At 37.5% G+C, this 15868-nt stretch overlaps 2 protein-coding genes across 2 annotated transcripts in view; one reads left to right on the top strand and one right to left on the bottom strand.

Annotated features, from left to right (window-relative positions):
* The window catches only part of rhbdl1 (rhomboid, veinlet-like 1 (Drosophila)), an 82293-nt gene extending 66814 nt beyond the window's left edge, over positions 1-15479 (bottom strand). Inside the window, exons 1-3 of the mRNA XM_088323569.1 lie at positions 15346-15479; positions 6914-7043; positions 6208-6364 (exon numbers count right to left, since the gene is read on the bottom strand). Of these exons, the coding sequence (XP_088179695.1) occupies positions 6208-6279 (72 nt within the window). The 5' untranslated portion in view covers positions 6280-6364; positions 6914-7043; positions 15346-15479. The remainder of the gene's footprint in view (positions 1-6207; positions 6365-6913; positions 7044-15345) is intronic.
* h1-0 (H1.0 linker histone) lies at positions 11614-12700 on the top strand. The gene has a single exon (XM_088323380.1). The coding sequence runs from the start codon at positions 11794-11796 to the stop codon at positions 12382-12384; it is 591 nt and encodes a 196-aa protein (XP_088179506.1). The 5' UTR covers positions 11614-11793; the 3' UTR covers positions 12385-12700.
* Positions 15480-15868: the final 389 nt, after the last annotated feature.

Raw genomic sequence — 15868 nt, 5'->3', positions numbered from 1 at the left:
TGACAAACGGTCTAAAACAATCAACGTGTGAACCAAACTAGAAAACCACAACGAGACCAAACTTGGAACAGAAGTGGAAAACAAAATGGAAACGTAAATTGAATTGAAAGACAATGACACTGCAGCCTCTGCTGTTGGCACACACCTTAAATACCAGTTCCTTGATTAAAGTGAAGTGCAGGTAAAAAAAATCCTGTTACAGAAATGCAAGACTCATCCTACTATGTAAATACTACAAAAATCCTACCACATACATACTCCAATAAAATCCTATTGAAAAAAATACTAGGAAAAAAATCTTACAGCAGAAATACTACATAGATAGATAGATAGATAGATAGATAGATAGATAGATAGATAGATAGATAGATAGATAGATAGATAGATAGATAGATAGATAGATAGATAGATAGATAGATAGATAGATAGATAGATAGATAGATAGATAGATAGATAGATAGATAGATAGATAGATAGATAGATAGATAGATAGATAGATAGATAGATAGATAGATAGATAGATAGATAGATAGATAGATAGATAGATAGATAGATAGATAGATAGATAGATAGATAGATAGATAGATAGATAGATAGATAGATAGATAGATAGATAGATAGATAGATAGATAGATAGATAGATAGATAGATAGATAGATAGATAGATAGATAGATAGATAGATAGATAGATAGATAGATAGATAGATAGATAGATAGATAGATAGATAGATAGATAGATAGATAGATAGATAGATAGATAGATAGATAGATAGATAGATAGATAGATAGATAGATAGATAGATAGATAGATAGATAGATAGATAGATAGATAGATAGATAGATAGATAGATAGATAGATAGATAGATAGATAGATAGATAGATAGATAGATAGATAGATACTTTGTTCATCCCCGAAGGGAAATTCACATTTCCAGCAGCATCCCTGAGCTGAGAACAATCCCAACTACAGAAATGCAACCAAAAATCCTCCTACAGACGTACAGTACTATAAAACCCTACAATGCAAATACTATAAATATCCTATTATGGAAATACTACAAAAATCCTGCCACCGAAATACTACAGAAATTGTCACACAGAATTACTACAAAAAAATCAGAAAAAAATCAGTTACAGAAATGCTAGAAAAATCCTACTAAGTAAATACTACAACAAATCCTAGTACATACATACAACAAATTATCCTACTGCGAAAATACTAGAAAATGTTTTTACCTCAGAAATACAACAAAACCCTTCAATAGAATTACTATAAGAATCCTATTATGGAAATACTCCGAAAATCATGCTAGAGAAATACTACAAAAATCCTCAGACTGAATTACTACAAAAGTCCTTCCACAGACATACTACCCTAAAATATAAATACTATAAACATCCTACAACAAAAATGCTACAAAAATTCTACTATATAAGTACGACAAAATAAAAAAATCCAACTGAAAAACACTAGAAAAAATTCTTACTGCAGAAATACTACAAAAATCCTTCTATGTAAATACTACCAAAAAATCCTAGTGCGAAAATACTACAATATTTTTTTACTGCAGAATTACGATAAAAATACTGCTACAGTAATGCTACAAAACCCTACAGGCAAACACTATAAAAATACCATAAAAATCCTCCTACAGAATTACTACAGAAATCATACTCCAGAAATACTACAAAAATCCTACTACAAAATCCTACAATACAGATATCATAAAAATCCCATTATAGAGATACTACAAATCTCATCTCATCTCATTAGCTACACCGCTTAGCCTCAGTAGGGTCGCGGGGGTGCTGGAGCCCATCCCAGCAATCATCGGGCAGTGGGCAGGGGACACCCTGAACTGGTTGCCAGCCAATCGCAGGGCACACGGGGACAGACAACTCACTCGCTCAGTCACACCTAGGGACAATTTGGACCGGCCGATTCACCTGAAATGCATGTCTTTGGAATGTGGGAGGAAACCGGAGTGCCCGGAGGAAACCCACGCAAGCATGGGGAGAACATACAAACTCCGCACAGTAAGGCCGGGGGCTGGATTTGAACCCACGCAGGAGGTTCCCACGACCTCGGAACTGTGCCGCACACGCGCTAACCACTGCGCCGCCGTGCTGTACTACAAAATCCTACAATACAAATTTCATGAAAATCCCATTATAGAGATACTAGACAAATACTACAAAATTATATCCCCCCCAAAATACAACTACAGTACAGTAATACCACCTAACAAAATATCAAATGAAGTGTTAAAACAGAGCCCTGATATATTATAATGTATTCTTTCTCTTTTATCATGAGTGTTTCCAAACCCATTCGATGTAAACAAATACAACGAAATCTGTAGATCTCTGCTTGTATAATTTTCCATAAATGAGAATAACGTCTCCCTCGGCCACATTCAAAAACCCAAAACATTTGCTTAGCCCTTGGTCCACGTGCTTCCATACGAAGACACGAGAACCGAGAAGTCTCCCCTCTTCTGACACAGCAAAGGGCGTGATTTTGGGGGGGAAACAGACCCCCCTCTTTCAGGGAAGAATTAGGTCAGAAAATGACATCGTTTTCTTCCAAACTGCTCCACATAGAAACATCTCTCGATGATACAATTCAAGCGAAAGATGCAAATGAAGGTTGATTCCGAGTCAAGGGGAACACCGATAAGATGTTCGGAAGGGTTGATCATAAGATCTGTGATCGATTAGGAACGACTTGACGCCTCTGTACCACTTGAGCTAATTTGACTACAGTATTTCTTTGTTTAAATTTAAGTTTTGGCAGTACGATGCAAAAAACAAGTCAGTAGCGACCTCTAGCGACAAAATAAGCAATTACAACTTAATAACCAACATCTTTGCAGTCAATATCCAACTTACGGCTCTTGAGCACTGTTTTTGTGGCTCACAGTATATATACAAACAAAGAAAATTATTCTTTTCATGATTATTGTATACTTTCTTTCTTTTAAAAATAAAATATTATTTTAGGTTTATGCTCATTTAGATTTTTTTGTAATTTTACTTGATTGAAAAAAATTAAATATATAAATAGATTATATGTGATATATACATACACACATAGATGTATTGTAAAGGTTGCCATGGAGCCCAATTGGCCCCGCCCATGTGGCGCCAGCTGCGGCTCGTTAACAGATAGGCTTTCCTTCTATTTAAACTCAATGCTCTAACTCACCTGTTGTCAGTCCGTCAACGAACCTCTGCCCCGCAAGACGTGGATTTTGACTTTCTGCTTGTGTTTCCTGTCTGGTATTGTTCCCGTTTATTTTGTCCTGTTTAATAACGGTTTCCAGTTTTGTTCCCGTTTAATTTCGATATCCTGTTTCATTATCAACCCTGTCTGTCCGTCCTGTCTGGTATCGAACCCATCCGTCCGATATCTGCTCGGGCAATTGGTATCGATCACGTCGGACTCTGGCTTCCTGTCATTCCACGGCAACGTGCATGACTCCCCATTTCCCGTAAAATAAAAGGCTTGTGTGAGAAACGTCACGCATTTGGGTTCTGATCCTGTTCCGGTTCTTGACATGTATAGAAATGGTGATTATCATTACCGTTATTTTTTTTACCTTTTTTTTTCTTTTTTTTTTTAAATTGAAGCATCATTAATTCCGGTTTATGCTCATCTCGAATTTTGTTTATATTTGACTTGATTAAAATATGTATATTATTATATCATTAATTCAATTTTTACCTTTTTTCCTTTTGAATTAAAATAACATTATTTTAGGTTAATGCTCATTTAGAGTGTTGCTTATATTTTACTTAATTTAAAAAAAAGAATTATATGTATATATATATAAATTACATAAAGCTTTAGGGGGAGGTTTTATAGTGTCATTGTAACTGACTGGACATGAAAAAACAACCAAAAGGGTTGAAAAAAAGGCCAAAAACAGTTGGGGAGAAATCTGAAAAAAATGTGTTTAATTGTTTATTTTTCTATGGTTTGGTTCATACTTTGCAGCTTTGTTATACGTACATATATATAAGAACACGTTTTTACTGTTATTAGTATTTGTATCTGGGGTCGAGACTGTTGAGCTTAAAGAAAACCCCTTACGTTTTCAGACTAAATCCTCCAAGTGTTAAAGGGGCAAGGGTTAATATTGGGATTAGAGCTAAACGGAGAATTCTTCAAGAGCAATATGACAAGCAGAAGAATTGACCTTCCTTTATCCTACGATTGCAGTATCGTTTATCTCAGCGGGTGGATTTTAACCCGGAATAATACATTTGCTATAGAATAATAACAATACTATAGATTTTTTTTTTAAAAAGAAGAAAAAGTCAAATAGTCTAGATCCAATAAAGTTTTTCTTGGTTCTTTTATGCTCTTAAAGCCCCAGTGTGTTATATTTAACCACTGTATTGTCTAATGCAAACAGAAAGGAGTGCCACAAAGCACAGCGTAGCAGCAAGTTGCGAAAACCAGTGCCGCAAAGCACAGCGTAGCAGCAAGTTGCCAGACAAAGATGGCGGCGACCTAAGTGGGGATTCCACTGTGTAAAAGAAATACAAATACAAATTTCTCTGATTTTTATAAAAAAATAACATTGGCAAGATAGTTTATGTATTTCGCCTATTATTCAAATCATTCATTTGAACTGAATTTTTTGTACCACTAGGAGGCACTACGTATTACACACTGTCCCTTTAAAATAGATCAGTGACGATCTATTCTAAAAAAATGTACGTAGAAAATAACATTTGGTCTAAATCAGGGCTGTCAAAGTCATTTTAACTCAGTGACCACACGATAGAACAAACATTCTCTCGGGGGCCGGACTAGTAGATTGAGGAGAAAGAAAAAAAGAGAAAAAGAAATAAGAGTAAGAGAAGGAGAGAAAAAGAGAGAGTATGGGACAAGGACAGAGACAAAGGGAGAAAGAGGGAGAGAAAACATGAGAAAAAAGAGATAAAAAGAGAAAGTGTGAGAGATTGGGGAAGCAAGAGAGAGGAAGAAAAAAATCCAAAGAGAAATAGAAAAAGAGAAAGAGAGGAGGAGAGAAAGAAGAAGACAAAGAGAGAAGGGGAGAAAGGGAGAAGGGTAAAGCAAGAGAGAGAGAGAGAAAGAGAGGAAAGGGAAAAAAAGGAAGAGAGAGCGAAGGTAGGTTATCAAAATGAAAGACGTTAGAAGTTTTTCCGAAGGTTTTACTCAAAGAATATTCTGGGCACAAATGAATCCAAGACAACAGCTGATGACAAATCACGAGTGAAAAGAGGAAAAGGGCTTACAAATTGTCTTAATCAAACAGGGCATAAGATTAAATTTAAAAAATCCAAACATGGGGCTCACCTAGAAGGAGCTGACATGATTGTCTGCCATCCTGCTGCTATGGGTACCCCTCAAAACCAAAAACCTTATGAAAGGATGGGCAAAACAATAGAAAAAATCCCGTTTATTTGGTCAGTTTTACAGTTTTATGTATGTTTTATGTCCCTAAAGAATTCTTTATTTGGAAGCCATTTAAAAATATAGGTTCACTGTTGAGATACTTTATGATGAAAACCCATAGAAAAACTGTAACCATCCAGAAACCCCAGCCAAGCACACCGATTGGGTGAGCAGTAGGCGGAGCTCGGCACACAACGCTGTCTGCACCGAAGGTAAATTTGTTGATATTTCGTGACATTTTTACTAAGGAACTCCGATGGCACCTGGTTTGAAACCATTATTTATAAAAATGACGGAGTGAGACAAAGAAGCTAAAGCAGTGCAAACAGTTAGCCTCGCCAGGGAAGCAGTGGGGTCAAGTGACACCCCGCTTTGACTGACAGGGGCCTTTGTTGGAGCAGTCGGCGTCACAGTTGGCCCCCGACACCTGTTCACTCACTGAACATTCACTGAACAAATGAATAAGAGCAAGTGTTTGAAAACGCAAGTGGCCGTGTTACGGGACCTTGTTCGCAACTAACGCGCAACAGGTGACGGATCGCTAAACATTCGCAGATGATGCTAACCGATCCGGATCGTAGTCCCTCAACCGACGGACATATTGGGAATATACCGGACTATAAACCGCACCGGATTATAAAATGCACCCGGGTATATTTTCAAAGGAAAAAAAAAAACATGTTGTGTATACATAAGCCGCACCTGACTATAAGCCGCATATGCCAAAAATTTAAACACAAAGATACCCGAAAACTATAAAGCCGGAATAACTCACCATTACGTCCCCTGGCTTCCTTACATCAAGGACAATCCATAGATTCCAACCGTGTAAATTCCATCCATCCATTATCTGCACCGCTTATCCCCCAGTGGGGTCACGGGGGTGCTGGAGCCCATCCCAGATTTTTCATCCCAGCAGAGGACACCCTGAACTGGTTGCAGCCAATCACAGGTAAAAGTAAATTATTTACTTTAAAAAACACCATAATGCCCACAGAAAAAAAAATCCGCCTAAAAGCATATCTGCTTTGTTGGACGTTCCTCACAGTAATCCATTCGTTTTGCTTCAAAACTATTCTTTAAAAATAAACAGACTAGTGAGATGATTCCCAACATGGTAGTTAGCCCTCCCCTTTCGATGGACACCTTTTCCATGATGAGGGTTATGTTTATGCTAGTTTTATTCACGCACAAATCGTGAAGTTACAATAAACTTGCGTCTTACTCTTACTAAAACTGCTTGGTTAGAAAAAAAAAAAGCATAATCATTGCATAAACCGCAGGGTTGAAAGCTTGTGAATAGCCGTGGCTTGTAGTCCGGAATTTACAGTAACCATTTCTCAACCTTAGCGTTTTACGTCGAAAAATCTCAAGGCGCTCCACCGCCCGTCAAAAATGTATACAAATGAATTCCTGGCACAAGTTCCATTTTTATACGCAACCAGACAATTTTGTGTTTTCCAGGAAAACATCGTACTTACATTTTTCAATGAGTTGTCCAATGTCTGTTGATAAGCCCATATGAATCTCTTCCTTTTGGTGGCCAGTCTCAGATATGGCTTTTTTCTGCCTCTCTGCTTTGAAGCCTAGCATCATGGAGTCGCCTCTTGTCTGTAGATCAGGGGTGTCCAAACTTTTCAGAAAGCAAAATAGTACAAAGAAATACTACAAAAACCTTCCTACAGAAATACTCCAAAAACAGTTCAACCACAGAAACACTACTATAATACTACAGAAATATTCCAAACATTCTACTTCAAACATACTACTGCGGAAATTGTACAAGAATTCTACTGCAGAAATACTACAAAAACACAGTACAACCACAGTAATACTACAATAATACTACAGAAATATTACAAACATACTACTTCAAACATACTACTGCAGGAATTGTACAAGAATACTACTGCAGAAATACTACAAAAATACAGTAAAACTATAGTAATACTACAATAATACTACAGAAATACTACAAACATTCTACTTTAAACATACTACTGCGGAAATTGTACAAGAATACCACAAAATACTACTGCAGAAATACAGTAAAACTATAGTAATACTACAATAATACTACAGAAATACTAAAAACATTCTACTTCAAACGTACTACTGCGGAAATTGTACAAGAATACTACAAAATACTACTGCAGAAATACTAGAAAAATACAGTACAACTATAGTAATACTACAATAATACTACATAAATACTACAGAAATACTACTTCAAACATACTACTGCAGAAATTGGACAAGAATACTACAAAATACTACTGCAGAATTACTACAAAAATCTTACAGTGGAAAAACTACTACAAAAGCGTTACTACAGAAATACTCCAAATAAACAGTACAACTACAGTAATGCTACAAAATACTACTGCAGAAATTGTACAAGAATAATGCAATAGTACTACTACTACAAACTACAAAAATGCTTCAGAAATACTGCAAACATTCTACTACATGAATAATAATACAATAATAATAATAATAATAATACAAAATATTACAAAGGAAAAAGTACTACAAAAACCCTGCTACAGAAATATTCCCAAAATACAGTGCAACTACATTAATACTACAAAAAATACTAAAAACATTCTACAACAAAACACTACTGCAGTTATAGTACAAGGATACTAAAAAAGCACTACTGCAGAAATGCCACAAAAATACTACGAAAATGCTTCTGCAGAAATACTACAAGAATATCATTGAAACACGACAAACATCCTACAAAAAATTAAGAGAAAAAAACCCTACTACACAAATACTCCAAAAATACAGTACAACGACAGTAATACTACAACAATACTACTGCAGAAATAGTACAAGAGTATTACAAAAATCCTACTGCAGGAATACTACAATAATACTACAGAAACACTCCAAAAATCCTACTATCCAAATAGCCATATTACAAAAACCCTACTAGGAAAATGCTCCAAAAATACCGTACAACTACAATAATATTACACAAATACTACAAAAATACTAAAGAAACACAAAAAAATCCTACTATGGAAAAAGTCCAAAAATTACTACAAAAACCCTACCACAGAAATACTCTAAAAATACAGTGCAACTACAGTAATACTCCAAAAACATTCTACTACAAAAATACTTCTGCAGAAATACTACAAGAACACTTCAAAAAATATACTGCAAAAACCCTACTACGGAAATAATCCAAAAATACTCGAAAAATACAGTACAACTACAGTAGTACTACAAATATACTACTGCAGAAAAAGTACAAGATTACTACAGAAACACTCCAAAAATCTTACTATAGAAATAGTACAAAACATACTACAGAAACCCTACTACAGAAACACTCCAGAAGTACAGTACAACTACAATAACACTACAAAAATACTAAAGAAACACACAAAAAAAATCTTACTATGGAAAAAGTACAAAAATTACTACAAAAACCCTACCACTGAAATACTCTAAAAATACAGTGCAACTACAGTAATACTCCAAAAACATTCTACTACAAAAATACTTCTGCAGAAATACTACAAGAATACTTCAAAAAATATACTGCAAAAACCCTACTACGGAAATAATCCAAAAATACTCGAAAAATACAGTACAACTACAGTAGTACTACAAATATACTACTGCAGAAAAAGTACAAGATTACTACAGAAACACTCCAAAAATCCTACTATAGAAATAGTACAAAACATACAACAGAAACCCTACTACAGAAACACTCCAGAAGTACAGTACAACTACAATAACACTACAAAAATACTAAAGAAACACACAAAAAAAATCTTACTATGGAAAAAGTACAAAAATTACTACAAAAACCCTACCACTGAAATACTCTAAAAATACAGTGCAACTACAGTAATACTCCAAAAACATTCTACTACAAAAATACTTCTGCAGAAATACTACAAGAATACTTCAAAAAATATACTGCAAAAACCCTACTACGGAAATAATCCAAAAATACTCGAAAAATACATTTCAACTACAGTAGTACTACAAATATACTACTGCAGAAATAGTACAAGATTACTACAGAAACACTCCAAAAATCCTACTATAGAAATAGTACAAAACATACAACAAAAATCCTACTACAGAAACACTCCAGAAGTACAGTACAACTACAATAACGCTACAAAATACTACTAAGAAATACTCAAAAAATACAGTACAGCTATAATAATACAACAAAAACACCACTGCAGAAATACAACAAGAAAACTGCAGAAACACTCCAAAAATCATTCTATCCAAATAGTTAAAAAAAAATACAAAAACCCTACTAGGAACATACTCCAAAAATACCATACAACTACAATAATATTACAAAAATACAACAAAAATACTAAAGAAACACAAACAAATCATACTATGGAAAAAGTACAAACATTACTACAAAAACCCTACCACAGAAATCCTCTAAAAATACAGTGCAACTACAGTAATACTCAAAAAACACTAAAAACATTGTACTACAAAAATACTTCTGCAGAAATACTACAAGAATACTTTAAGTCAAGTCAAGTCATTTTTATTTGTATAGCCCTTAATCACAAAGAGTCTCAAAGGGCTTCACAGGTTATTACACATAAAGCAGTTTAGGTTATTTATATGCTATAGACTCTATAGCATATAAATAACCTAAAGTATAGGGTATAAGTGAGTTTCAAAAAATATACTGCAAAAACCCTAGCACGGAAATAATCCAAAATGACTTGAAAAATACAGTACAACTGCAGTAGTACTACAAATATACTATTGCAGAAAAAGTACAAGATTACTACAGAAACACTCCAAAAATCCTACTATAGAAATAGTACAAAACATACGACAAAAACCATACTACAGAAATACTCCAAAAATGCAGTACAACTACAATAATACTACAAAAATACTACGACAGAAATACTCCAAAAATACAGTACAGTAATACTACAAAAACACCACTGCAGAAATACAAGAATGCTTTACTACAAAAACACTACGGAAGTAATACTACAACAATACACAAACGTCTAAATCATTAGTCATTGCATTTCACTTTTATTGACATTATATACAACCTAACAAACACGCTCAACGCGGCACCTATTTACTCACAGACATGTAGAATAAAAAGAAAGATAACGTAGGTAAACAATTTGATTCATCGGATAAACAAAACAATTGCAGTAAATGGTGTGTTTTGTATACCTAGCAGTGTATTTTCGAATCCAGTGTATGAAAATAAGAATATAAAGAGATCTATGTGCGTTTGAATCCGGATTATGCAGAGTTTCTTTCAATAAATCAAGCAAAACAAGCGCGTCTGACAGATGTGCGTCACTTCCCAAACAAAAGAAGTGGCGCCGTTTATTCCAGTGAAAAAACATCTGGATCTACATCTGCTTTTATAAAAGGACACCCCCCCCCCCCCCATCCACAAATAACCTAATATTCGAATTGAAATCGATTTAATTGCACCAACAATCGTGTCGCGATGAGGCGCGTTGGCAACTTTCCTAACAATGGAGGAGCGCCGCCTGCCATAGTGACAAATGCAAACAAATCGCCCCGAAATCATCAAACCGGGCTGATCAAATCCCCGTGAGGGGACAAAAACACACCCACGCCACGACCACGAAAGTCACCCGTGACTGTGTCAAGGTGACATTTGATGTAAACGACCTTTTACACCAAATAATCTCGAGCGCGTCACACCAAGTCGGCGGCCGGACTGTGTTAGTTGCGAAAATGTAAGGGCGAATTAAAAGACAAAACCGGATCGTAAACCGGTTCCGTCGCGTGGAATCGATAAAGCATAGATTCGATTTCCACACGCGTGGTGTGAATGTTTCACGCGTGGCGTATTTCGGGGTTTATTTAAGACGAATTGTGCAAAATGAGCGCCGGCGCGTGCGACTCCGAGTCGGTTTTCCCGGAATAAAAGTTGTTTTTCGGCGTCGTGGGCCAACGGCGTGGGTGTCGTGGGGAAGCCCGATGCCTCTGCTACCGGTTCGTGTGGTTCGGAGTGTCGGAACCGGTGCGCGGTTTTGGAACGGGGTGCGAATTGGTGAGGGAAGAAACACAAAACGGGACGGCGCCAGTTCCGCGGGAGTCCGCTAGATCAGCTGAAGCGGTGGCTGCTTTCAATCACGTCCGCGGAGAGGCTTCATAGGGACGGAGCGCTTGCGGATTCACACTTTAACACGACCGCTTGTTCGGATTTTTTCGGGGAAAACGGGTTTTGGATCACACGGGTGACCTGTTTATGACTTCTTTATCCTGACGCGGATTGTTTTGGTGCTGCTTTTTTATTGATTCGAATTGAACTTTTACGCCCCCCCAAAAAAGGAAAAAAAAAACCATGACGGAGACATCAGCATCCCCAGCCAAAGTCAAGAAGACCCCCAAACCCAAGAAACCCGCTTCGCACCCCAAATACTCGGACATGATCCAAGCGGCCATCCTCCACGATGCCAGCCGGAGCGGCGCGTCCCGTCAGTCCATCCAGAAGTTCGTCCGCAAGAACTACAAGGTGGGGGACAACGCGGACGTCCAGATCAAATTGGCCCTCAGGCGCCTGGTGGCCTCCGGGACCCTGCGCCACACCAAAGGCATCGGCGCGTCCGGATCTTTCCGACTCGCCAAGCCGGACGAAGCCAAAAAGGCCAAACCGGCGAAAAAGGCGAGAAAGCCCAGCAAACCCGCGGCCAAGGCGCCCAAAAAGGTCGCCAAGCCTAAAAAGGTGAGCAAGGCGGCGGCCAAACCCAAAAAGGCCGCGGCCAAGAAGAGCAAAAGCCCCAAGGCCGCCACCAAGAAGGCTTCTCCGGCCAAAGTCAAGAAAGTGCGCACGCCGAAGAAAACCAAGGCCGCCAAACCCAAAACGGTCAAGAGGGTCGCCAAACCCAAACCCAAGGCTGCGAAAAAGGCCACCAAAGCGGGTAAAAAGAAGTGAAGGGACACTCACTCACAGGACTTTGTAAATACTCCTCCAAGAAGCTCCTTTTTTTTGTTGTAAAACTCCATTTTTGGAATAAACTGTCACTGTAAGGTCCTTTCGTTGTGACGTCACGAGGTGCTAGTTATTTGTATTTGTTCATTCCAACATTAGATTGTGTCTTTTATCTTAAAAACAATAAAATGGAAGATATATTGTTCGATTTTTTATATCATAAATTAAAAATCAATTGACCATGCTCATTTACTTGTCGATATATGTATATATTTCATCGATAAATGCAACGAAAGTACATAAAGTTATTTCCAATACACTTGTGCGGTGCGTCATTTGAGGCGGTCCTCCCAAGTATAATATTTGACCACTAGATGGCACTGTGTTGTCTGATACACTGGTGTCAAACAGGCGGCCCAGAGGAGACCCGCTCAGGGTATGAATGGAAGACTGCAGAGAAAAGCGCAGGAGAAAAATGAGCTGCTGTTTTAAAAATGTCCGCTTGATGTCAACCCTCGTAAAGCAACTGTAGTAGGATTTATTTTCTATATCTCTCTTTTTTTACTCTATTCCTCTCTCAATTTCCTTTTCTCTATCTGTTCTTCTATCCAGTTCTCTTTTTCTTTTTTCCCCTATGTATTTCTCAACCTGCCTCTCCCTTTTATATTTCTTACTTTTTCTCTTTGCTATTTCCTTCTTTTCTTTCTCGTTCTCACACTCATTTTTTTCCCTCTTTCTCTGTCTTTTCTCACTGTATTTTTTCTATTCTATTCTTTTTATCATTCTCTCTCACCTTCTTTATTTTTTTCTCTTTCTCTCTCCTTTTTTACCCTCTCTCTATTGTTCTTTTTTCTCTCTCTTACTCTGTCTCCTTTGTTCTCTCTCTTTCCCCTTCTTTCTTTCTCCTCTTTTTACTGGTCCAGCCCCCCTTCAGATTTTTCTTTCGAGGATGTGGCCCCGAGCTAGAATGAGTTTGTCACCTCCCGTCTAATACAAACAAAAACCAGTGCAGAATGAGCGCAGCAAGTAGCAGGACAAAAATGGCTGCAACTACGGAATATGAAAATGAACATTGGTATGGTTCATGTATTTTTGCCCATTATTCAAAACAATGTTGTTTTTTTAACCGAATGAGTCCCTAAATAATACACACTGTCCCTTTAAAAAGTTGCTAAATATTTTCTCTATTAGGTATGTGTTAACAATACCCAAAGGAGTTAAAAGAATCTTTATGAAGATTTTTTGTACCACCTGGCCTTAAATAATACACACTGCCCCTTTAAAAAGTTGAAAGTTAAATATTTTCTCTATTAGGTGTGTTATTAATGGTCAGATGAGTTCAAAGAGCCTTTATGACTTATTTTACACTGCTTCTATCTGCTTTTATCCTATTTCGGCAAAGCTGTACCTAAGTGCGGCAGTGTTGAAGTGTGACGTCATGTTCGTCCCCACCTGATTTGTTCGTGTAGCACAAAAACGGTGAAAGTAAGAAGAAGCCCGTTTTAAGTAGAGTCCTAATTTCAACCCAACCCCCAAGAAAGATGTAAAAAGATTTTTTCGAGCTTGCCTAAGAAATGCATATACTTGCACACGCATCATGAAGAGCTAACCGAGGGTGCAATGACGACACAAGGCAGGTGATGGTGGCAGTGAGTACAAAAGTTCAAAATTCCCTACACCTCCTTTAAAGGATTTATATGGTATTTGTGGTCCATTTGTTGTGATGTGATAGCTCTTAAGTGTAACAGATTTCTTCAATTTTTGTCTTTTTTGTCACACAAAAACTATAAAACAGAAGAGAACAGATTGATAAGTATGATTCAAAAAGACATTTACACTCCGTTTACCCTCATCACGGTTCACGGATCCCTTAACCACCCAGGCCGTCAACGCACCATTTCCTGTGGTGTGTCTTGGGCAAGTACAGCCTGGAGGAGTCCATTGGTCTCCAGGCTTTTCCTCCTCCGCATGAAAAAGATACAACTGGTTTCCAGGGTTACCAAAAGCAGAAGCCTCCTGATCTGACTCCAATACAGCACCTTCATCATCTGGTCGCCGTTGTTTTTCAGTCAAAAACATCATCCCGCTTTTTAGAGCCTAGCCAAACCTCAATATTTTGATTGAATATCAAATTTGGTGGCGATGACGTTACACCCGTTGCCGATAAAGGAATCTGCGTTTCATATATTTCTATATCGATATTTAAAATATTTATGGATTTAAATTTGACGGATTAAAAAAAATGAAAACGTTCCTTACAAAATAACAACGAAATCAATTATTTAATAAAGGTACGTAAATAAATCATTCAATAAAATGGTTCCATGAAACATAAATACCTCGATTGTTCCACGAGGAATACAAGAACACATAAATATCTAAAGCAGGGGTGTCAAACCTATTTTAACTGAAGGGCCACACGATAGACAAGACATTCTCTCGTGGGCCGGGCTAGTAGATTAGACAGAAAGAAAAAAAGAGAAAGAGAGGGAGAGAAAAAGAGAAAGTGTGGGACAAGGAAAGAGATAAATTGAGAGAAAGAAAGAGAAAGTGATAATGTGAGAAACAAAAGAGATAAAAAGAGAAGTAGTGAGAGAGTGGGGAAAAGAGTAAGAAATCCAAAGAGAAATAGGAGAGAAAGAGGAGAAAAGAGAAGAAAGAGAGAAGGGGAAAGCAAAGTAGAGAGAGAAAAGGAAAAAAAGAGAGAGCAAAATAAGGTAAAAAGACAGACAGAGAACAAAGAAAGAGAGAGACAGAGAGTGAGAACCAGAGCGTAAGAAATACAAGTACAGCGTCTTTGTGAGAGGCTTTGGCAACATCAACTGGACATATTTTGACCTGTTGCTCATTTTTCTCTTGCACTTCAGCGGGCCGGATTCAATTCCTTGGGGGACCTGATCCGGCCCGGAGGCCGCCTCTTTGACACCCCTGATCTAAAGAGATGTGAAATGACGACATACTCACAGAGTGACTCTCCAGTCTTTGTTTTTTGTACACCAACTAAAGGGAGCAGTGGTTGTTTGTTGGTTGGATCCCTTAACCACTAGGTTTGTAGGGGCATCATTTCCTGTGGTGTGTCTTGGGTAAGTCCAGCCTGGTGGCGCCCATCCCTCTCCAGGCCAACATACGTTTCCACCCGGGCTCGAACCGGGGATCTTTCGCGTGTGAGGCGAATGTTCTAACCACTGTCTGTACAAACATTAAAATGTATATTGTGTCGTGATTAAAACACTCTTTTGCGCACTTTGTATTGAAATAAGTAACGGAGAGTGGAATTGCTCATTTAACTGTCGAAATTGTAATATATTTAGTCAATGCATTCAGCAAAAGCACACCTAAATAAAGAATTTCCAAACACTTTAGGTAAATAAGATCATGTGAATTTTCCACCCTATTAACTCCTTTGAGTTTTTCATCACCGCAAAAATAGTATTATAGTATTGTTTACTACAGCACATCACGTGATTTGACGGACGCACCTAAGAAC

Source organism: Urocampus carinirostris, chromosome 19, assembly GCF_059441175.1.
Source record: "Urocampus carinirostris isolate Australia breed hairy pipefish chromosome 19, RoL_Ucar_1.0, whole genome shotgun sequence".
Lineage (NCBI taxonomy): Eukaryota > Metazoa > Chordata > Actinopteri > Syngnathiformes > Syngnathidae > Urocampus > Urocampus carinirostris.
The sequence above is the reverse complement of the archived record's forward strand: the minus strand, read 5'-3'. Positions and strand labels throughout refer to the sequence as shown.

Bases quoted from the DNA above. Each gene is read 5' to 3' on its own strand.
- h1-0 (XM_088323380.1), top strand. From the start codon at position 11,794: ATGACGGAGACATCAGCATCCCCAGCCAAAGTCAAGAAGACCCCCAAA.